Below are 24,141 nucleotides of genomic sequence, written 5' to 3' on the forward strand. Positions count from 1 at the left end.
TTCAATGTACCATTTAACTGGTTAATAAAAAAAAATTGAAAGAAGAAACAGTTCCTTCCTGACAATCACTTGCTCATCAGTGGAGAAGAAAGCTGCATTCACATGTGGTCATCTCCTCCACAGTATGGGGAGGAGGGATCGCTAATGCCATCGCTCGTCCCCATACAGAACCACTGTTTGCCGGTAGCAGATTAACGTTTAGACGACACAATCTACTGTACAGCCGGCAAACAATGGGATTAATTAGGTGACCGTACAAAACGATTACCCTACAAACAAGCATTATTACTACTGAGCATTCGTATGATGCCATGATGGGAATACCCCTTTAGTGCTGTTGTTAGAATTCATATTTCTAGTAAATAACAATAATGAGATAATAGAAAATAGAAAACATTTATTCCAAGATGAAAACCCATTCAGCTGAGATATTTTATGCAGCTCAATCTTCATTTAAAACACAAATGAAAACACAAAAAACAAAAGTATAAATCAAAGTGGGAAATACCTGCAGGATTAGTGTGTACAATATTTACATTGTAACTACCTGTAAACCATAACTTTACACCAGAAAGATTTGCGATGATGTCATCATCAGCTGTGACATCATCATTTTAGCAGTAGAAGGTGCTTTATAGGTAAGATTTGTTTTATAAATTTCACCAGTGTTCGGTTAGGCTTTATTCAGACAGTCGTAATGTGGCTGCATTTTAGCGGCAGTGTTGCAGCTGCAAATCCCGGCCTGACAGTGGGTCTGATGACAATGCTGTTAATATGGGTCATTAGATCTGCGCTTGGGCTAGGCTATGTGGCTTTGATACAGATATAGGAATGCATCACATTATGGCTGTCTGAATGACGCTTTAATCTTGTTGGAGCCATAGAGGCTTTCACAGTTTTAGGAAACGAGTTTATATCAGCTAAACTCAGAGCTGGAGTATTTTAAGGTTAAGTCACGTGACTCAATTTGTACCGACAAGTTGTCTAACTAGTGTGTCATGCCCAGACATTATTTTTCACAACTGGTGCATGACCTCGCCTCCTCGAGTTATTTTTTCTCCATCTTCAGGGCAGATTTTTGCCGTTTGGCTTGTGATGCATGTGACGCATGTGACAAGGATATCATGCACTGCACTTGCTCGTCGCGTTCCTGTAGCTGCTCTCTGCACGCAGTCTGCAGACTGTGGACATGTTCTAGATTCTGGTTTAAATCCACCAACAACGCATGAGGATCCTGAGCGCATACAGCCTGCGAACATGGCAGCAAAATGTTAAAGAATGTCATTATACTTCGAGTACAGCTTTTATATTGTACATGCTCATACAAGCTGTCAAATTGCATTGGAATGTCTACAGCTCTCCAACTGTTGCAAAACTACAACTCCCACTATGTTCTGACACAGTCTGAAAGTATACGGTAAAGCTGTGAAATATAATACAAGACATCCACCATTACAGCTCCCACTTGGATTGATTTCCATCCAGTTAGATTCCTGAAGAGCCAATCTGCTATGCAGCAGCATATATCCCACTCCCATATCACTACATAACCAGGTATATCTGCCATTAAAGGGAATATGTCACAAGAAAGATCAGTTTCTCCAGATGTCACCGCTGGTCACTTATTTGCATGGTCCTTAGTCCCATCTTCATTTTTATTTTTTGTTAATTAGCTTCTGGGTGCAAGGAGGGCGGTGCCATTGCACCTTGTTGCACCCAGAGGCTCCGCAATTATGTCACGCAGACCACACCCCCATCCCCAGTCGCCCACCCCTGCTGGATTCAACATACACGCTGTACAGAAATGGAGACGGCTGGGCACTCCTACCATGTACAGCTGGGCACCAACCATGCTCCTGTAAGACTTCAGGGCCAGACGTGAACATGTTTTCACAGCCTGGCCTGTCAATCTTGGCGGTGGGGGAGCGCAGCATCAGAGACAGGGAGCAGAGCCTCTGGGTGCAATGGCAGCGCCCTCGTTGGAGGCGCTAATTAACATACAATAACAATGCTTATTTCTCCGTATTGGCAGCAGCTATGAAAGTGGGACCAAGGGCTGTGTAAAGTAGTGACCAGGGCTCATCTGGAATGTAAGTTGGATGGATACTGATCTGAAATGTGTAAACCTCAGATAAGTTATCACACTATTTTTAAAGGGGTTTTCCATTTTTTTTTAAAGTGATGGAACATTGACTCCCACCAATCATATACAGTCATGAGAAAAAGCCCTTTATGAATTCTATGGTACTATGTATCGGGAAATAATAAAAAAAAACATCTGGATCTTAACCCCTCCACAAAATTTGCCATACATGTACAACAGATGTTGTAAATTTAAAGATGGCTCCTTCTCCAGAGTGGAGCAGACGCCATAGCCGCCGGGTTTATGTTGTTTTATACAGCAGCAGACACCCGGAGCTAATGTCTGCGATCAGCGATAATGCTGATTGCAGACATTCAACCCCTTAGATGCCATGGGCAATTTACTTAAATGGAGTCTTTCTGCAAAGAAAAACAGTGACTGGGATGCAGTGCTAAATTGTTGGTGCATTCTGACATTTTCACACTTTTCCACTTTACAATATCGCTGTAAAACTGGGCTAATTTTCTGTTTAACTATTGTCTAAAGCAGGGCGACAATCCTGTGGGAGCTGAAATTGTGACCATAAAGCTGTAGCAATAGGGAAGCGAGGGACATATCACTAGGAAGATTTGACATACAGAAGTATGGCGACTCAGGAAATCAGAGCTGTCTCAAATGTGTCACATGAAGTAGTTACTGCACTTACTTCAAGCTGCTGATTGGATAAGCTGAGATACGGTGACGTCTTCTCCTTCAATATAGTAATGACGTGGCTGCAGAGCTGGGTTCTCTTAATCGATTCTTGAACCTCCTTTGAATCAGTTTCATCCATACTGGCTGCCTCTAGGTAACAAATAGTTTACATGAAATGTGCCATAACAATCAGCTGGCTACTTTGTATCACGGCCCGTATCCTAACCTGGTCCATCTTTATTCACAGCCTTTAAATAGAGCTGCAGGAGTTCCTTAGTCTGACGCTCTTCCTCTCTGCGATCCAGCAGGCCTTGAAGAGTATCCTTTAGCATTTCCGCCTTCTTAGCTGGTATAGCTATCTCTCTACAGAGATCCTCAGTCTCAACATCAATGAGAGCCTAAAAGAGATATTGGAAAATAGAGTAGGGGACGCTTGGATGTATGTAAAATTATATTAGTACAAAATACAATAGCTGCCTGAAGCCACCACTAGGGGGAGCTCAATGAAGACAATGAGAGTAGTATAAATAAGTATGCAGTGACCTCCCCCTACTGGTAAGGCTAGGCAAACTGAATTTTAACACTTAAAGGGGTTGTGCCACCGATATAATTGTATCCCAACTAACAGATATCACTGTTATATCAATTTTCCCAAATACCACCATTGATCAAAACTGCCTTATTCTAAAGTTATTAGCCTATCAATGCACCCGGCATTGGAGCCTTATATACTGTAAGACAACAAATGAACAAGTGGCATGATTAGGGTCACATGATCTGCTGATAGGACATATCTCGCTGCCCTACGGCATGATAGAGCAGCAGTTACATGACAAACCAGAAAGTAGGACTCAAGCATGGGAGATAAGAGAAAAGTGCAAATAAGATAAATATGAGAAAATGGAATGGCACCTAGAGTAATTAATAAAAAATAAACTTGAGTTAAAAAAAAAAAAAATTTGACACAGCCCCTTTAACTCTATGTTATATGCCAAGGATTTTGGAGTTCTGTAACACAAAAACAAAAAAAAGCACAGGTTTAAAAAAAAAAAATATGTTAGGTACACTTTAATCTCCTGCTGATACCCACCATACATTTATAGTGTTGACGCTATTTAGTTAGCACTAAGCTTTGCTTGTACCATCCACACAGGGTGTCAGGTGTATATTACATCTGACATTCTGCTGGTTAAGCCCTCAGATGCTGCAGCCAATAGTGACTGCAGCATGCAAGCTGTTAAACAGAGGGAGATGGCTCCCTCTATGACTTCATTAGCACGCTGCAACGCGATGAGGGCCTGAAGAAGGCCTCCAGGTGAACCTCCAATGCAGATATGAACATGCCCTTGAAAAAATATATACTATATATATATAAAAAAAATATACACATAATTGATATCACTGCAACCATAACGAACCCTGCTATAAAACAAATGTTTTATCCATGTGGTGAACTTCCGCAAAAGGAAATATTATTAATATTTTGGGTTAATATTAATACATAGATGTAGAATCATCTATTGTTGACTCTGCGTATTTTTTCTTTATCCTACCTGTTGATCTACCTTTTCCTGAACTGCGTGCGCTAAATTACGGCGGCGACAAAAGACTAAACTGCGCTTGAACAATTAAGTATTAAACAATTACAAGTCTACAGTTAATTATTTATGCTATATCTATGTATATTTATATCAATGGATATAGCTATATGTATATACACACACACACACACACACACACACACACACACACACAGTAATACACTAAGGCCCCTTTCACACGGGCGAGTATTCCGCGAGGGTGCAATGCGCGAGTTGAACGCATTGCACCCGCACTGAATCCTGACCCATTCATTTCTATGGGGCTGTGCACATTAGCTGTGATTTTCACGCATCACTTGTGCGTTGCGTGAAAATTGCAGCATGCTCTATATTCTGCGTTTTTCGCGCAACGCAGGCCCCATAGAAGTGAATGAGGCCGCGTGAAAATCGCAAGCATCCGCAAGCAAGTGCGGTGCGATTTTCATGCATGGTTGCTAGGTGACAATTGGGCTGGGGACCCGATCTGTATTATTTTCCCTTATAACATGGTTATAAGGGAAAATAATAGCTTTCTGAATACAGAAGGCAAAGTAAAATAGTGATGGAGGGGTTAAAAAAATAAAAAAAAATAATTAACTCACCGAGTCCACTTGATCGCGTAGTTGCGGATCTCTGTCTTCTTCTGTAATGTTGAGCTGCCAGATAAGGACCTGTGGTGACGTCACATCACATGATCCAATCACATGGTCCCTCACCATGGTGATGAACCATGTGATGAGCACAGTGACGTCATCAAAGGTCCTATTCCTGTGCACAGCAAAGAAGAAGACAGAAGAGATGTCGGCTGCGCGATCAAGTGGATTAAGGCGAGTTAAATATTTATTTTATTTTTTTAACCCCTCCAGCCCTATTTTACTAAGCATTCTATATTCATGTATTTAATGTTATAAGGGAAACTAATACAATCTACAGAACACCTAACCCAAACCTGAACTTCTGTGAAGAAGTTCGGGTTTGGGTACCAAACATGCCAATTTTTCTCACGCGTGTGCAAAACGCATTACAATGTTTTGCACTCGGGCGAAAAAATGGCGTATTTCCCCGCAACGCACCCGCATCTTATCCGGGCAAAAAACATGACGCCCGTGTGAAAGAGGCCTAACAGCACTAAAATAAACCTACATACACAATACACTCTACAATTCCACCCCAATATCTATCTAAATATACACTCACACACACACGTAATAGCAGCACCATCCCAAACCTAACTACATGCTGTCCCTACAGGGTAGAAAGGGTTAACACAGGGTTATGGCAAGGTAGGGGTAAATGCAAATATTGCAGGGGTTAATGATCAGGGCAATGCAGGGCAGGGAATATTGCAGGGATTCAATGCAGAGAAGGGGGGAATGCAGGGGTTAAAAAGGATATGGTGCTGGTGGTATAGGGTAATGCAGGGGCTAAAAGGATATGGTGTTGGTGGTATAGGGTAATGCAGGGGTATATAGGGAAAGGGTTAATAATATTGGTGGCAGTGGGATTTAGGGAATGATAGGGTTAATAATAATGCTTGTTGGTCTAGGGGAGTAGGGAAAGGGTTACTCAGCCATCCAGGATTCTCCAGGGTTAATGCTCGTTCCAAGGGGATGATCCTCGCTTAGTCTCGTTATCCAGGGTTTAATTCCTGCTTGTAGATGCTCATTTTCCAGGGGATGGTTCTTGCTTGGGGCTGCAGGGCTCAACTTCCCTCCAGAGCGCTCCGCCGCCGGACTATTTAAATCTGGCGTCGCTCACGAGCATCCCGCGCTGCAGGCAAGTACACAAAGGCTGGCGTGGTGATATGATGTCACCACACCAGCCTGTGCATACCGGCACTTCCAGGTGGAGGATCGCTTTGATCCTCCTGCCTTTGAAGTGACCGGGTACCCTTATTCAGAAAATTAGACAGAGTGACAACATCAAAGGGATTAAAGTTGGCTCCACACACCATACTGTGGCAGCCTTTGCAGATGATATGCTGCTAATCATGTCACATCCGGTCACTGCTTTCCCTGAGGTATTGAAATTGTTAGATGAATTTGGCTATATAGCTAATTTGCTCAGCCATGGGTATTAATTTACCTCGGAACACCACAGCCAATCTATCCAGCTCCTTTCCCTTTCAATGGTCCACATCCCACATTAAAATACCTTGGGGTCAACTTAACGCCTTCCCCCAACCAGCTATTTCGCTTAAATAACTCCCCTCTGCTGTCCGACATTAAGGCACAATTGGAAGACCTCAAGATCCCCTTCTTGTCCTGGATCGGTAGGAAAAACCTTTTGAAGACTTATGTCCTCCCTAGACTATTATATCTTTTCCAGACCCTGCCGATCTCCCGTCCTAATTATCTCAGGTTCAAAAACTCTTTTCAGCTTTTGTATGGAAGAAGTCTAGACCTAGGTTATCTTATGGCCGTTTGTCCCAACCTATTGCCAGAAGGGGTTTCGGCCTCCCAGATGTCAAAAGTTACTATTTGGCCAACCTGATTAGGTTACACTTGGAAATTCTTAACCCTTACTCTTCCAAGCTAGGCTATCAGATAGTCAACATTTCATGGGACCCCTCGGAATTGGCCAGATTGTAGGAGACCCCGCCCTCAACCGTTGTGGACGATAACTCAACCAACCCCTCATTTGTTGGGGTTTATAGGGCGTGGAGGAAATTTGCTTCTCAATTGTCACTTCCAAAGGGCCTCTCCCCTTTCACGCCAATTTGCCTAGTTCCATTTCACCTACATTTGGGATATATTGACGTTTTTAACTTGTGGTCCGGGTTTAGTAATGTCGCTGTGGGTGACGTGCTGAAGGGTAACAAGGTTCCAGACGCAGAGACATTGAAGGGGTCTTATAAGACGCACAAATGGTCTCAATTGCATTACCTTCATTTCAGTAAAATATGCACGGAATACCTAAATAAAGCTTTTCGGGGGGTATACTCCCTCTTGGTATGACGCCATCCTCCAATCCCCTAATTACTGGCCAAATTACTCTCATGCCTATATAACAAAATTCTGGAACCAAAGGATGATAAAAGACCTCTCTATATCACCCAGTGGGAATCCGACCTCGACACACATTTCACAGATGCTGATGTAGACAGGATCCTTAGCCGCTCACATGGTTTTTCCCGTTGCATAACTATACAAGAAAATGCTTTTAAGATTGTAACTAAATGGTATCGCACATCAGATTTATTGAATAAGATGTTCCCTGAGGTATCTGCGGATTGTTGGAGATGCTCTGCAGACAAGGCACAGCTCTGCATGTGTGGTGGTCTTGCCCTGGTATTCGCCCATTTTGGGATGGCGTGGCTAGTGAAATAAGGAGAATCTGTCCAGCCAGCACGACCCCAACACCCACAGCTGTCCTTCTGAATCTGCCAGAACTCCATTGCCCCCTCAGCAAGCACTCCTTGCTACCTCACCTTATAGCAGTTGCCAAATTACTCATTCCATTAAAATGGCTCTCTGCACAGGCCCCAACGGTACAGATGTGGAGGGAAAAAGTGCAGGAAATCTGCAGATTTGAGGAACTGTCTAGTTGGGAGTCGCTATCTCATGACAGATACTTGACAACGTGGGCCAAGTGGCTTGAAAGATCTCAAGGAGGTTCCTAACCCCCCCCCCCCCCCCTCACTTTATTATTTTCTAAAAAATCAGAAGGTTTGGTCACCTTTCTTTCTTACTTCTCAACCAATGTCCTAATTCATCTGTGATTCATCATCATTGTAATGATGTGATTTTTTGCCATGCTTTCTGCTGTGTGATCCAGGGGTATGTTTGCCCCTTCATTGTTTATGAGTGTATTTCTTGATTTATTCTGCTTAATAAACAGAAATTTGAAAGAAAGAAGTGACCGGGTACCTCTGGCGCTGTAATTACAGCGCCGGAGGTACACAGCATAAAGGGGCAGGGGAGCTCTTTGCTCCCCTGTCCCTGTTATGCAAAAAATCTCTGCCCCTGCCGGAGGTGTTTATCAAAAGGCAGAGGATCTCTTTGATCTGTAAGTATATATAGACATGCATATCTATATGTACATACACACTTACCTATTAGGCCTATACAATTATATATATCTCAACAATGGGGCATATATAGCTTCCAGGCACTTCCCTCTACAACTTCAATAAAAAGAAACAAACATTGGAATAACATTTTTGAATCACTCCTCCCCCAAAATAAGAATAAAAGTTAATAAGTTCTATGTCTACTAAAATGGTACCACTGAAAACTACGGCTTGTCCCACAAAAACAACCCCTCAAACAGCTTTGTCAATGGAAATATAAATAAAGTTATGTCTCTCTCAATACGTCAACACAAAAAGAAACGATCATTTTTATATTGTGCAAAAATAGTAAAACAACAAAACTATATGAATTTCTTTAATTATACCGACCAGCATTTATACCACTTAAAATGTAAGAAAAAAACGGAATGGAATGGAGAATTGCTGTTCGATTCCATCCCGCGAACAAAAAAAAAAAGTCTGTTTGTAAATAATATTTATCCTGAAGTGGTATTATAAAAAAAAAAAACAACAACTCAATTCTGGAAAAGAAGTGCTTTTATAGTTACATCACCTGAAAAATAAAAAGTTATTGCTCCGGTAACACAGTGGTAAAAATGCACATACTGTGCAAAAAATAAAATAAAAATTGCAGCGTTCTAAAGGCTTAAAAACACTGCATCTTTAAGGCTACTTTCAAACTAGCGTTCGGGTGTCCGCTTGTGAGCTCCGTTTGAAGGGGCTCACAAGCGGCCCCGAACGCATCCGTCCAGCACTAATGCATTCTGAGTGGACGCGGATCCGCTCAGAATGCATCAGTCTGGCAGCGTTCAGCCTCCGCTCCGCTCAGCAGGCGGACACCTGAACGTGCTTGCAGCGTTCGGGTGTCCGCCTGGCCGTGCGGATCCGTCCAGACTACTTTCACACTTAGAAATTTTTTAACAATATAATGCAGACGGATCCGCTCTGAACGCAAGTGTGAAAGTAGCCTAAGGGGTTAAAGGATTGTCAGGCAGCAGTTTCCTCAGGTCACCATGAAAAAGCAGTACAGTCTTCAGGTGTTATAGAGCAGGAGGAGCTGAGCAGACCGACATATAAGATGGATCTCATGATAAGATGCACCTAGATTTTAGGTTTTTGTTTCTGTGGGAGGTCTTACCGGTGACTGACAGGCTTCCCTATGTTAATGTGTATACAGAGACAGCTGTCAATCACTGATAGGACCGCCCAATATGCTACTGAACTGAGAAAGAGCAGAGATTTATATGACTGAAATGGACGTTATATTGACCATTTTCCCATAAAACTATATATCAATCTGCTCAGCTCCTCCTGCTCTATAACATGCTGCCTGCAGATTGCACTGCATTTAATGGTGACAGGTTTCCTTTAAAGGGGTTCTGCAGTTTTTTTTAACTGATGATCTATACTCTGGATAGATCATCAGCATCTGACCGGCGGGGGTTACCAAGGACCCCCGCCAATCAGCTGTTTGAGAAGGCAGCCGTGCAACAGCAGCGCCGCAGCCTTCTCACTGTTTACTTGTACTGGCCTAGACACGGCTAAGCTCCGTTCCCTTGAATGGAGCTTAGCCCCACCCAGGCCAGTTGATACAAGTCGTGACGTCATTCGGCCAGCGGTAAACAGTGAGAAGGCCTTCTCAAACAGCTGATCGGCGGGGGTCCCGGGTGTGGGACCCCCGCCGATCAGATGCTGGTGATCTATCCAGAGGATAGATCATCAGTTTAAACAAAGTGCAGAACCCCGTTAAACTCAAGGCAGCATTGGCAATTAACTGAGGCTGACAAGGAGCAAGGAGGCTTGGTAGCACTGCAACCTAATCTTCTTCCTACTGCTGTAGTAATCAGATTTTTTTTAAAACAAATTTTATTGGCAGAAAATGACAGGGTTGTATATGACTTGACATGTCACAACAAACATTACATGTGGAAGTAAATCGCATGTCAGTAAATACAGCAAACGACATCTCTATATCACATTTCTATTATGGCAAGTTGCCTGATATAAAAGACATTGTGACTAATACACCCTCATTTTCTCCATTATCTCCTTTTGTTATTTTTGTGCGCTAAACACCCCCCTCCCCCCCAAAATAAAAAAATATCCCCAACTAACAAAATTAGCTCCTTACGGCTCACCATGTGTGTCACCTATTGCCTAAACCTGAATTCCATAGCTCACTACTTATCTCATCCCTCATGCCACTCACTGTCTAGCCTTCCGAGCTTCCCCTTTGTTTTTTCCAGGAGATACCACTGAGTGCCCAGGAACGGAGCCACCAATTCCATTATCTCGTCTTGGGGTAGTACCTTTTCAATGAAGTTTCTCCATTTATTAAAAAAACTCTTTGTGGCTCTACCTTTACACTGTTCTGTGTCTAATCTTTCCATATACATTATCTGTTTTGCTGTGCCCAAAACCTCCTCCAAAATGGGCACCGAAGGGTACAGCCAATGTCTCAAAATACTTTTCTTTGCTGACAATAACATTACATGTATCCCCTTGATTCCAACCACCTGCGAGGAATTCCCATCCGGGTCCGTCGGGATATAATGAAAGATACATTGTTGAGGAGAGAGCTCCAATCCAACATTCCATATCTCCTTGATCTGGTCTACTACTGCCTTCCATAGTTGGGATAAGGACGGACACTCCCAGAGACCATGTAAGAGATTAGCCTTAGGTAACTGACATTTTGGACAGGCTCTGAGATAATGCGCCTGAGCATCCTTGTAAGATAGATCAAAGGCATATGTCGCCTAATGACGGATTTTGAACTGCATCAATCTTCACAGGTCGCCGCCTGTCTCACTCTTTCTAGTCCCGCCCTCATTTTTGCTGTCAGCGAATCATCCTTGAGTTCCCTCTCCCAGTGGCTAAATACCTTGTTACCCAGCCCTATGGAGTGGGTATTTTGGAGTCTGCCATACAAATCGGACAATGTACCAGCCGAGTTGTCCCGGCCTATCAAGACCTCAAACCAGGCAAGCCTATCCAGGTCTCCCAAAACCTTTGCCTGGTCCATGCAATACGACTTGACCTGGGCATATGCTAGAAAATGTGATGATGGTAACTGATACTGAGTCTGAAGTTGTATCCAGGGAATCAATTTGTATCCCGTGGGGGTTAAAATGTGCTTCAGGGTATGGATTCCTTTCTCCCTCCATTTGTGGAATAGCGAGGATTGTCTCCCAGTCTGGAAAGCAGGGAGCGTCCACAGGGGCATATATGGGGTTATGTACATTGGTAACTGATACACTTTCCTGACTGCTCTCCAAGCAGCTGTTGTATCTCTTATCAGGGAATATTGCTTTATTACTAGGGGCATGTCTCTAATTCTGGAGTGCAAAAGGGCCACCAGGTCCTCCGGGGCTACCAACTCTGCTTCTAGAGCCCTATTAGAAAAGAAGGAGGTATGCCATATCCAGTCCTTAATATGCCTTGTCAGGGCAGCTAAATTATACCCCCTAATATCCGGTAAATGGATCCCACCCTCCCATTTCGTCAAACAGAGTTTTTCGTAGCTTATTCTGGGGCGTTTCTTCTTTTTCCACAGAAACTTAATAAAGGCGCATCTAATTTTGCCTACATCTTGATGTTTAATAAGAAGGGGTATGGTTTGCATCGGATACAAGAGTCTAGCAAAACTAATCATCTTCAAAAGATGTGCCCTTCCAAATATGGATAGTGGGAGATTAGACCATTTCTCCAGCTCTTCTCTTATTCTTCTAATCAAAGGGTCATAGTTCAGAGAATAGAGAGCATTTGGATGCTTCCCTATTTTAATCCCTAGGTATGTCAGATGGTTTGAAACAATCTCCACTCCAGGATTGGGGTCAGATCGTGGAGTATGTCCCTGTAAGTATAGGAGCTGGCTTTTGCTCACATTTATTTTATAACCAGTGGCCTCTTCTTAATAAAGGAAGGTGTCGAACACCTTATTTAAATGATCTCTAGGGGAGTCAAGAAAGAGCAATATATCATCAGCAAAGCAAATTAACTTTACCTCTTGCTTTCCTACTCTAATACCTCTGTAAACATCTGACCGCTTTAGATAACGGACCAATGGCTCCAGAGCTAGATTAAAAAGGAGTGGGGAGAGAGGACAGCCCTGTCTGGTGCCCTTCATAAGTTGGAAAGTTTCAGATAGGAAACCCGGGAAGCTGACCCTAGCTTGCGGTCTTTGGTACAAACCCTCTAGTGCCGATCGAATCTGAACTTTAAAACCAAATGCGTCCAGAGACCAACGCAGCCACTGCCAATTGACATTGTCAAAAGCCTTTTCTGCATCTAATGACAGGAGGGTCGGTTGGTCTCTGGAGGCTCCACTCTGACCAAGAAAGTCCTGGACAGCGAGTACCGTTCGAATATTCATAACCGCTGCTCTGCCCTTGGTGAATCCCACCTGATGGCGACCTATCAGATCTGGCATATAGTCTGCCAATCTATTCGCTAAAATCTTCGAGAAGATTTTCAGATCTTGGTTAATTAATGAAATCGGCCTATAAGAGCCTACCAGACTGGGGTCTTTGCCTGGTTTTAAAATGACCTTAATATGGGCCGTGTTTCCCGTAGGCATAATTTCCCCACCTTGCATTATCGAGTTGAAGATTGACTTCAAGGGTAAGATTATCTCCGGGGTCAGAATCTTATAAAATTCGCCTGGAAAGCCATCTGGCCCTGGCGCTTTCCCGTTTGACAATGTTTTAATTGTCCTTTTTATTTCGTCTTCTGTGATCTGAGCATTAATATTAGCTAGGGCTTCTTCTGAGATCTGGGGGAGTCTAATTTTAGATAATAACTCTTTAGCTGTATTACTATCCCATGGGCTTTGTGAGTATAGTTTGGCATAAAATCGTGCAAAGCGGTCAGTTATACTTTTCTTTTTTTTTAAATTCTTTATTTAAGCAAATATCAAAGTCCAAATATGCATTCGTAAGGACATGCAATCCTTGTAACAAAAATATAGCACATAAAATAAAATTACACCAAACAACAGTTCCCATAATAATATCTTATGGCACTTGTGGCATAATGGAAGGCACCTCGCCCAAGCAAGGACCCTTTATAACTGGCCCATAAAAATAAAATAAAAAAGAGACAAACCACGGACAACATCCTAGCCTCATACCGAAAATTCCCAGAATGAGTAAAATGCCTAAATGGGCACAGACCAGGACGAGCGACCTTAAGCAGTAACAACAGGTGAAGGATGACAATACACACAAACAGTAGACATGAAAGGGGGAGGGAGAGGATATCACATAAGGAGTAAATAAAAAGTATCAAGTGGAATCCACCAATTAGACCAGAAGGTCCTGGAACTCCCGAGACTCCTGAAAAGAAAACCAGGGAGCCCATGAATCAAGAAAGGCTTTATGTTTGGCTCTCAGCTGAGAGGTAAGTTCCTCCATTCTCCGGATCTCCTCTACCTTCTGGATCCAAAACCCGACAGTTGGAGGCACCGAGAGTTTCCATCTCGCGGGGATACAAGACCTAGCCGCTATCACCAGGGAGCACAGACAGGACTTCCGGAGCACACTCATTGGCAGATCCGAGAAAAATAATAAAAAGAAACCAGGGGTGAATGGAATCGTGAGTCGGAAAATTGAAGACAGGGTCTTATGGACCAGCAGCCAAAAAGGACAAATTTTTGGGCACTCCCAGAAAATGTGTAACATGGAGCCCATACCGGAGTCACAGCGCCAGCAATTAGGGGACGCAGACGGGAACATTTTCTGCAATCTGGTTGGAACGTAGTACCACCTGGACATTATCTTGTATCCCGCCTCTTGGAACCTACTCGCTATGGATGCCCTGTACAGTAGAGTGAAGAGTTTTAACCAGTGGTCGGGGGGGATGTTAACACCTAGGTCTTGTGACCATTTGGCCACAAACGGAGGAAGGTAGTCCTGACGAGGAGCTATCAAAGACTGATAACATTCAGAAAGGGAATGTCTATAGGCGCCTACCCCAACACATATCTTCTCAAACGATGTGAGAGCCCTATCATATCCCGTAGAGTTCGGAATAGAAGATAGAAAATGTGTCAACTGCCTGGCTCTCCAGAAGCCCAAAGAGCAGGGATCTGTTATACTTAGGATCTCGTCATAAGAGCGCCATCTACCTGAGGTTCTGAAGAAGGGAGCTCGGGACCTACCATTAGTTCTCCACTGCAAGAACGGACCACCCTTACATCCCTCTGGGAAAGTGGGATTCCCCAAGATGGGAAATAAAGGTGAGGGGGAGGGGGAGATCAGAGGATTATCTCTAATTCTATGGAACTGTGAGATAGTGGGTCCAATTGTGAGATGGTTAGCTAGGGCTGAAGGTAGTTTAAAAGTCACCCAAGGTAGGGACCCTAATGGGCAGTTCGAGCATAGTTGTTCAATGGATACCCACTGCTTGAGCTGTGAATGCCTACACCAATCCACTATCCTCTGAAGCAGGGAAGCTGAATGGTATTTACGTAAGTCAGGTACTCCTAGTCCTCCTTTGTCCCTCGGTACATGTAAGAGAGATCTGGCAAGTCTCGGGCTACCCTTCGCCCAAATGAACCTAAATATGTCTCCATGCATCTTGTTAAAAAAGCTAGCGGGTAGTTTGATAGGAAGGGTCTGAAAGAGGTACAACACTCGTGGGAGAATATTCATTTTGAAAATGGCGCATCTGCCAAACCAAGTGTGCAGCCCTTTCGACCATTTCTTAAGATCTTCCCTAATCCGTTCCCGGAGAGGGATGAAGTGTCTGTGATACACCTCTTTCAGATCTGTGGGGATATATGTACCTAAGTATTTCACTGCCCCAGAAGCCCACTTGAAAGGGAATGAGGCCACCAGGTCGGCCACAAGCGTAGCAGGAAGGGAGACATTCAAGGCCTCCGATTTCTGAAAGTTAATCTTCAGATTCGAGAGACCATGAAACGTATGGAATTCCGCCATCAAATTCGGGAAGGAAGTCTTGGGATTGGTTAAAGTAAACAACAGGTCGTCTGCATATGCCGCTATCTTAAATTCTTTACCCTCCACCGAGAGTCCCGATATATTCGGGTTCTGTCTGATTGTCCTTAGGAGCGGCTCAAGGGTGAGAACAAAGATCAGCGGGGAGAGGGGGCACCCCTGGCGGGTCCCATTCCGTATCGCGAAGGACGGGGAGAAAACCCCATTCACCTTTGCGGACGCCGAGGGAGACTCATATAAAGCCCTTATCCATGATGCCAGAGGACCGGTGATACCAAGATGTCGCAGCACTGTGAACAACCAAGGCCAGCCCACCCTGTCAAAAGCCTTTTCCGCATCTGTGGATAGGAGACAGAGTGGGGTATCACGGATCCCGGCAAGATGAATCAGGTTAAGAACCTTAGTGGTATTATCCCTCGCCTCACGAGACGGAATGAAACCCACCTGATCATTGTGTATAAGATCCGAAAGCAGAGGAACCATCCGAGTGGCCAAAATTTTTGCGAACAACTTAAGGTCCACATTCAATAATGAAATGGGACGATAGTTGCCACAAAGTGTGGGATCCTTCCCTTCCTTGTGTATCACTGTAATATGAGCATGTGACATGTCAGCAGGGAGAGAACATCCTGTGCTAAGAGAGTTGAGAGCCTTAGCTAGTGGGGTCTGGAGTAGTGGTAAGAATCTCTTATAATAGGATGCCGGAAGACCATCCGGACCCGGGGCCTTATTGGGTTGCATATTTTTCAAAGCCTCCGCTATTTCATCTACTGAGATCGGTCTATCTAAGTCCCGAAGGGAGTCCGCAGGTAGTCTCGGCATGCCCGAATCTATCAAGTACTGGTTCATCTTTGAATGTAAAGTCTCACTCGAGTTACTAGGTTGAGGGAGATTGTATAAGGATTGATAATACTGAGCAAAAGTTTCTGCAATCGCGACGGGGTCATTAAGCGGGGGCCCTCTGGGAGCGGCAATACGGGGAACATAATTCCTGGCTCTATGCTCTCTAAGTAATCTGGCTAGGAGTTTACCACTTTTATTCCCATACTCAAAGAAATAACGGCGACCTTTAGCTAGAATGGTTTTTGTACGAACATCTAACTTTTCCTTGAGCTTACTTCTAGCCAATAGAAGGGAAGTGTGTGCAGCTATCGCGTGAGACTTTTTATGGGCCTGTTCCAGGGTAACTATTTCCGCCAAAATGTTTGAGATTTCCGCTGCCCTCTCTTTCTTACGTCTAGCTCCATGCTTGATGAATTCACCTCGGATTACACATTTGTGAGCCGCCCAAATAGAGATGGGTGACACATCATCGGTTTGGTTAGTTTCAAAATAATGGGAGATCTCCGTATGCACCTCTTGAGCTACCACCACATCCTGCAATAGGGATTCATTCAATCTCCACTGCCAAGATTTCGGAGCAGGTAAGGGGGAATTCAATGAAACATGGAGCATCGCGTGGTCTGAGAAGGTCAGCGGATCTATGGCCGACGAGGCCAGGAGTGAAACCGCCGAGTGTCTCAACAAGAAGTAGTCTAATCTGGAGTAAGTGTCTCTCACTGCAGAGTAGAACGTGAAGTCCTTGACCTCAGGGTTAAGGACCCGCCATGCATCTACTAGTTGATGAGAATGTAGCAGCTTTTTAAAATCCAGGAGGTATGAATGCGAAAGGTGGGAAGATCCCCTAGAGACATCCACAATTGGATCTAATGCCACATTCAGATCCCCCCCGACCAACAGGGTACCCTCTGCAAAATCCTCCAGGCGAGTCAGTATCCCAGCTAGGGCCTTAAGTTGTTTAGTGTTAGGTAGGTACACGTTAGCCAGAGTAAAGAGCTGCCCCGCCAAACGTCCCTTGAGGAAAAGAAAACGCCCGTTATCATCAGTACGAACATCTAAAAATTCCCAAGGAACGGATCTGGCAATGAGTATGCTCACTCCCCTAGATTTTGACCCTGAGAAGCAACTATGATAAGTATCAGGATACCTAGGGGATTTAAGCGTCGGCATAGCATCCCCGCGAAAATGGGTCTCCTGAATAAAAGCTACCTGAACTTTCTTACTCCACAGGAGCCGGAGAATGGAGGAACGCTTCTCCGGAGTATTCAGTCCATTGGCATTAATAGACGCAAACTGGACCTTAGACATGGTTGTGATCTGCTGATAAAAAGGAAAGTGTAAATAAAAATAAAAATAAAAACAGCCAAAGGAAACAAGAGGGAGGAGGGGGGGGGGGGGGGGGGGGGAAGACAAGACAATGAAATCAGTACAAAAAGTCCCTAACCGGCTAATCCAGCGAGGGAACACAAAACCTGCAGAGAAAACAAACTCCACAGAAAATTGTGGGACAAACTCCCACTATGCGATTCTTGGAGGGCTCGAAATGAGTCGACCAAGATTCGCCGGACCTAGTTGGAGAGAGGAAGAGCACTCAGCAAAAGAATAACCAAATGTCTCCCAATCCCTGAGCCAAGATCCAATGAATCTAAATGGCCCACCATAAATCAACTGGTTAGAAGATAAAACATTAACATTAAGCCCACTCAGCCAGAGTGAGACATCGGTACTTGGGTATATCCCCCTAGGACCCTGATAGAGCCCAGTACTGACTAAACCAGAAGAGGCCTACACGCAACAACGAAGGCCCGTCAATCTGGAACAGCACAGGTTGTAAGATCTCGTCTCCCCCTTGGAACATCCTGAGGGGAAACCCGATTCCCATTACCACCCTGGAGATCAGGTGAGTCCAGGACAAAAGAGGCAGGAACCGGAATGTCCCACCAGTTTGGCAATGAGACTATCGGGACATCCAGGAAGCGGGACAAGTCCTCAGCCTGATCTGGTGAGAGAAGAGCAAAGGTAGTCCCATTCCTGCGGACAATCAGATGGAAGGGATGTCCCCAACGATATGTGGCTCCAGCTTCTGTGATGGTTCGGAGGATCGGCTTCAGAACACGTCTCATCATCAAAGTTCTTCTAGAGACATCAGGAAGAATCTGAACTTGAGAACCTACAAAAGGCACGGTGCCTCGCCTCCACGCTCTCTGGATCAACTCTTCCTTTTCCCTGAAGAAGTGTACACGACACAACACATCTCGTGGGTTGGAAGCACTGACACGTCGAGGTCCTGCGACTCTGTGGACCCTGTCCAATTCTATCTCGGACTCCTCTGGTCTGTCAAGAAGAGTATTAAAGATATAAGTCACCGCTTTGCGCAGTTCCGAGGACTGGATGTCTTCAGGGATCCCCCGCAGCTTAACATTGTTGCGGCGCCCCCTATTCTCCTGATCGTCAAGCTGGAGCAGCATATGTCTGTTCATAGCTTTTTGGGCAGCCACACTTGCCTCCACTTGAGTTAAACGTGAGTCCAGAGAGGTAGAAAGACTCTCCTGGGAAGTCAGCTTAGTAGAAATGACGCAGATGTCAGCTTTGACTGACGCGATAGCCTTGTCTTGTTTAGATTCAAGTTTCGACAACATCGCCTCCAAGTCAATTTTGGTGGGCAAAGTGCTGAGCAATGACCAAATATCACGCAGCTTGGGCCTCTTAGCGCGCTTGTCGGACGAGGAGGAAGTCGAGGACGCCGAGTCAGAGGCCTCCGACATTGAGTGCGGCCGGAAAATAACAGGGGTATCTGCTAGGTCCTGCTGTGAAACCACAGGATCCCCCACCACGGTACGGGACCCATCCGGGGCGACAGGCGGCATGGTCTGCGCAGAGGCCGCAGGGGGAGACCCCAGAACGATAGACTGCCATGTCTGCAGTTGCGGTGCCGTCCCCTCAAGAGCCAGAGTCCCAAAAGGGTTATGCCCCAGAATCTCAGGTCCCTGTGATAGCTGAGCAGAAGCTTGAGGCCGGCAGAGCTCCTGACAGGGGGGGGTCGGGCGACAGCCTCACCTCCGATCCAGTAAGTGCCGGCATCTTCTCAGCAGACATGGAGGCCGCTTGCAGTGAGGGCCAGGAGCTGGAGTTGAAGGTAAATACCGGCTTTACAGGAGTCAGCTGCGTCCCCTCTGTGCTCCGGTCTGCAGCGATTGTGGATCCGGCGGGCAAGGTAGCCGAGACTGGGGACAGGTGCTGTCTTTGCTGCATAGACACGTCCGGCCCTGCCGATTCAACCGGCGCCATCTTGGGAGCGCCGTTCAGAGTTTCTGTCGGCGGCTGCTGAGTGAAGTATCTCGCGATCTGCGGTTCAGCCGGCATGAAGCGGGTCCCCCGGCGTCCAGAGCGTCTCACCATACCCTTTGGCAAAGAAAGGGGCCACAGGGAGCCTGAAACTAGGTAGAAGTAGGGCCCAGGGATCGGGAGCTCTGTAAGTTAGCTGCTCACGCGTCCATGCTCAGGCCACGCCCCCCAGTTATACTTTTCATATCTTGCAATTTCCCTCCTGTCTCATCTAAAATGTTGGACAGACACAATGTGCCTCTATGTGTCTTGGCCAAGGATGCCAGCAGCTTACCAGCCTTATTACCAAATTTATAGAAAGTGGCAGCTTTTTGGTTTAGAAATAATCTGGATTGCGCCTCTACATAATGATCATATGTGTGCTTGGCCATCACCCACCTTGTTCTATTTTGGTCTGAGGGGTCTTCCATGAAAAGCGTATAGGCTTTCCTAACACTTTCTGATGCTAGTTTATATTGCTCTCTGATCTTCTTCCTTTTGGCGGATACGTGGGAAATGATGCGGCCTCTCAACATTGATTTTGCCGTTTCCCAGAAGAGGACATGATCCTCTACATGAGCTTTATTATCTTCCGCAAACTCCCACCACCACCCTTTCAGTCTATTTAGGAAGTCCTCATCAGTAAATAGGTGGCTAGGAAGTCGCCATGTGATATCCTGACCTCTGGGGGTGATACTTGCTAGGTCAATCATCACTGGGGAATGATCAGATATGACCATGTCTAAAATCTCAGCTCTTTCCACCCTGCGCATTAATTGTTGTGAGGCTAATATATAATCGATTCTAGACCATGAATTCTGTGCATGAGAGAAATGCGTGAATTCTCTCTCAATAGGATTAAAGAATCTCCATACATCTACTAGATCTGCAGCCTGTAGAAATGGGTCAATCGAGAAGCCGCCACTCTTAATAGATGTCTGCGAGATCTGAATTTGCTTACGATCCTCTCTTACGTCCCTGACTGCATTTAAATCCCCAGCAACCAGTAATTGGCCATCTCCTTCCTGTAATACCTTCGATGTTAGTTCTTTAAAGTATGTTGCATGGGCTGTGTTGGGACCGTAGACATTGATAATCTTTAGCCTCCCCACATCTAACTCCAGTGTGACAGACATTAGACGCCCCGAGTCATCACTGTGACTCTCAATAATATTGTGCTGTACCCGTTTGTGTATAAGGGTAGTAATCAGATTTTTCTTTAATTTACAGTAAGTACAGCTATGACCACATAGCTTGAGAATACAGGAGCTCGGTGAGGCAGTTCGGATTCACTCCAATGTGTTGCACTGAAAAGGAAATATGCGTAAAAATAACTATTATGGGAGACGTCATAGCCAAGTCCTACCTGAAAGTCAGCCTCGGAAAAAAGAATGATGTTGGATAGGTTTTGTCTCAGCTGTGCAGCCAGTACTTTCCACTTCGGAAGTTCATTACTACTGTCCACATCATCCAGCTCCACCGACTCGCGAGCCAGCCACATTGTGCCTCCATCTGAAGGAATGTAACAAGATGGCCAGCTTAGATAAACCCACCACAAGCTGTGCTACAGTGTAAACAAATGATGCGCCGTCACCCACACAGTCCAGGAGGATCCTGGTAAATCTGTTTCTCGTAGGCATCGCTTTAGGCTGGAAAATGCACAGTGCTTCTGGCGGACCCGCTTTGATTAAAGGGGAAGGGCTCTTTTTTTGTAACTTAAAAAAAAAAGTCCCAGTGATGATGAGTTTCACTCCAGAATAAAGGCTAGGACTACACGATGACATTTGTCGAGCAAAATTTTGTCGCACGACAATTTTTATAATGATAGTCTAATTCTATGGTGTCGCACTGCAACATCCGAGATGGATTTTTTTCCAACTGTCGCGTTGCAGTTTGTCGCAGTGCGATACCATAGACTATCTTTATACATGTCGTCGTGTAGACCTAGCCTAAGGCTACTTTCACACTTGCGTTTTGTGTGGATCCGTTCAAATAATACAACAGTCTGCATCCGTTCAGAACGGGTCTGGTCGTATTAGCTTTAACATAGCCAAGACGGTTTTCTATCGTGCCAGATTGTCAGTGAAAACGGCTCAGTTTCATTAGACGGACACCAAAACGGAACAGAGCCAAACTGATGCATTCTGAGCGGATCCTTTTCCATTCATAATGCATCAGAATGTAAACTGATCCGTTTTGGACCGCTTGTGAGAGCCCTGAGCGGATCTCACAAATGAAAAGCCAAAATGCCAGTGTGAAAGTAGACTAACATGGCTAACAGCACCTACTTTTTAAAAACTGAAGTGGGGTAAAAATGCAATAGGAACAAACTATTTTGTGCAAATGAGCTCAAAAAGTTGCAAAGGCCCTGCTTTGTGACCTTTTGACGATAGAATTTTGAAATGCATAAATTACCCCCCAATGTATTTTTAGAAAGTTGCGGAACGGCTTAGTTGCAGAAATGTCATCTCTCACAGTTTTCTTACTATATATAGTATAGGAAGAAAGCTGCCAGGAGACAGGGACAGGACTCCTGAGCATGTGCTATACATTGAGTGACTCCAGCCCTCAACTTGCGCTGGTGCTGCTCAATACTGATTTTAAGAAAACAACCAGGTCAGTTCAAGTGGGTCTATCAGGAGCAGGGTGGATTTGATTTAAATCACTAGTCAGTAAGGCTTGATTTAAATCATAGTTTTCTACATAAAGACTAATTCTTGCTGGTATAACTTATAATATGCAAGTAGATGAAGATTTTTAGAATAACAACTTTTCATACTAGTTTGATTAGGTTGATTCTGTATTCATAGGTTTGTAGAAGTTAGGATTAAGGTATTTTTCTCAACTCTGTCCATGTTATAACATTTTTGCTGTGAAGAAGAGGCATGTGATCTCTGCTGAGTCAAATTCAGTTTTGGGAACTGCAAAAGTAAACCAAGCATCTGTGATAATATCTTGTAGGCAGAGAAACTGCCCAATAATCTTACAAAAACCTCTGGAAGAGCATGACATTGTGAATGGATTAATGGAATTTATTTACCAATAAAATTAAACATATACAGCCTTAGTCTACATAATTAAAAAACAAATCTTTATTTCATGATGGAATAACCTTTGGATGGTAATATATTTTCCTCAAAAAGCATTTTATATATATATATATTTTTTATAAATTTATTTAAAAAAACGATTTAAATAATAATAAAAAAATCAAATCTTTTTGATTTTTGTTTTAAAAATCATAGATTTTTATCCTCCCTGATCAGGAGTTAATGCTGCCCACAGACACAGCAATAGAAAACTGGTAACGGGTTCCCTTTAAAAGGGGTTATCCAAAGTCTAAAACATGCCCCCCCATGCCCAAGCCCCTGATATAGATTATACTTACCCTGCTCCCCGGCACCTGCATCACTCTTGATCCCCGTGTGGCCGCTGCTGCGGGGAGGTTGCAGCGGTCATGCGTGGATCAGGAGCGACGAGGGTGCTGGGGAGCAGGGTAAGTATAATCTATATGAGGGGCGCGTTTTAGACTCTGGATAACCCCTTTAAGTGAATGGGAGCAGTGTTGTGGTACCGTTCGGTGGCCACTACACAGTGTATGGAAGTGTGCTGTCCTGAGGCAGAGCTGCCCATGAGCAGAGGTATCGAGGGCTGGACCCCCACCGATCCGATAGTGATGACTTTCTTATTGTCTGTTCCGCTCTATGCTGCATAGTTTTGTGGTTATACTGGGTTTATGGTGTCCATCACTTGCCTGTCATACAAGGTGACCACTTCTTGTTGCCGGTGAGAAGGACAAACTGAGTATCTTCAGGTAAGCAGAGGAAGTAATCTTCATCCTCAACAACAGTCCCATCTCCAGCTAGGACCAGGGTGACTGGGCCCTTCGTCGGGTCCACTTCCAGCTGTTTCATGGCTAATACAGACACATGGTTAATCACAATATAGTGCAGGGGGCAGCAACCCCCAGCTGTTGTGATGTGAAACTACAACTTCGAACTACCATAGAAGTGAATGGAACCTACTGGGAGTTGTAGTTTCACAATAGGTTGAGTGCTGGAGGTTGCTGACCCCTGCTACAGACTGAAAGCATAGATTAGCAGCGGTGGTTCTAGACATTGACCTGTGGAGCCTAACCTTTGTCTTTCCAGCTGCTGGGAGACTACAACTCTCAGCATGCCCTGACAGCCATCCTCTCCCGGAGACATAATAGCTTACAATCACCCACAAGCAAATACATAGGAGCAGTGTCCCTTTAGGAAAAGAAAGGTGGCATGCTGGAATTTGTAGTTCTACAACATCAGCTCTAGGTGACAGCCACACTCACCTTTCTCAATGAACTCCTGCAGGGAAGCAGCTGCCACCCCATGCTTTTGGCTAGCCCCCCTCAAGCTGACCACACAGCGCTTCATAGCCCTATAGTCCAGCAGCAGCAGCAGCCACGAGAGGCGGTCATCGTCACGTGACACCCAGCCCCCTGCAGACACTTCCGCATTCCCAGCCGCAAGGCATGCCGGCCGTTGTAGTTCCAGAAAAGCATTAACCCACTCACTGACAAATACAAGTTGAAATTGTAGTATTAGGATGTCCTTCAGTTGTCGTCGTGGGAAGAACTACAATGTCCAGCAT

At 44.8% G+C, this 24,141-nt stretch overlaps 1 protein-coding gene across 1 annotated transcript; it reads right to left on the reverse strand.

The window, feature by feature from the left end:
- Positions 1–383: 383 nt before the first annotated feature.
- On the reverse strand, positions 384–24,001 carry DFFA (DNA fragmentation factor subunit alpha). The gene is made up of 6 exons (XM_044282067.1): positions 23,840–24,001; positions 23,267–23,428; positions 20,879–21,024; positions 3,003–3,174; positions 2,790–2,926; positions 384–1,249 (listed from the first exon to the last, which is right to left on the reverse strand). Exons 1-6 carry the CDS (start codon positions 23,922–23,924, stop codon positions 1,049–1,051), a joined length of 903 nt encoding a protein of 300 aa, XP_044138002.1. The 5' UTR covers positions 23,925–24,001; the 3' UTR covers positions 384–1,048.
- Between the last annotated feature and the right edge of the window lie 140 nt (positions 24,002–24,141).

The sequence above is a fragment of the Bufo gargarizans genome, chromosome 2 (genome assembly GCF_014858855.1).
Source record: "Bufo gargarizans isolate SCDJY-AF-19 chromosome 2, ASM1485885v1, whole genome shotgun sequence".
Classification (NCBI taxonomy): Eukaryota; Metazoa; Chordata; class Amphibia; order Anura; family Bufonidae; genus Bufo; species Bufo gargarizans.

Excerpts from the sequence above, each read along its gene's own strand:
- DFFA (XM_044282067.1), bottom strand. The coding sequence starts at position 23,924 with ATGAAGCGCTGTGTGGTCAGCTTGAGGGGGGCTAGCCAAAAGCATGGG. Across the intron at positions 2,927-3,002 it reads TGTGAATAAAGATGGACCAG|AGGCAGCCAGTATGGATGAA; the intron begins GTTAGGATACGG and ends TTTGTTACCTAG. Across the intron at positions 1,250-2,789 it reads TATCCAATCAGCAGCTTGAA|GCTGTATGCGCTCAGGATCC; the intron begins GTAAGTGCAGTA and ends CCATGTTCGCAG.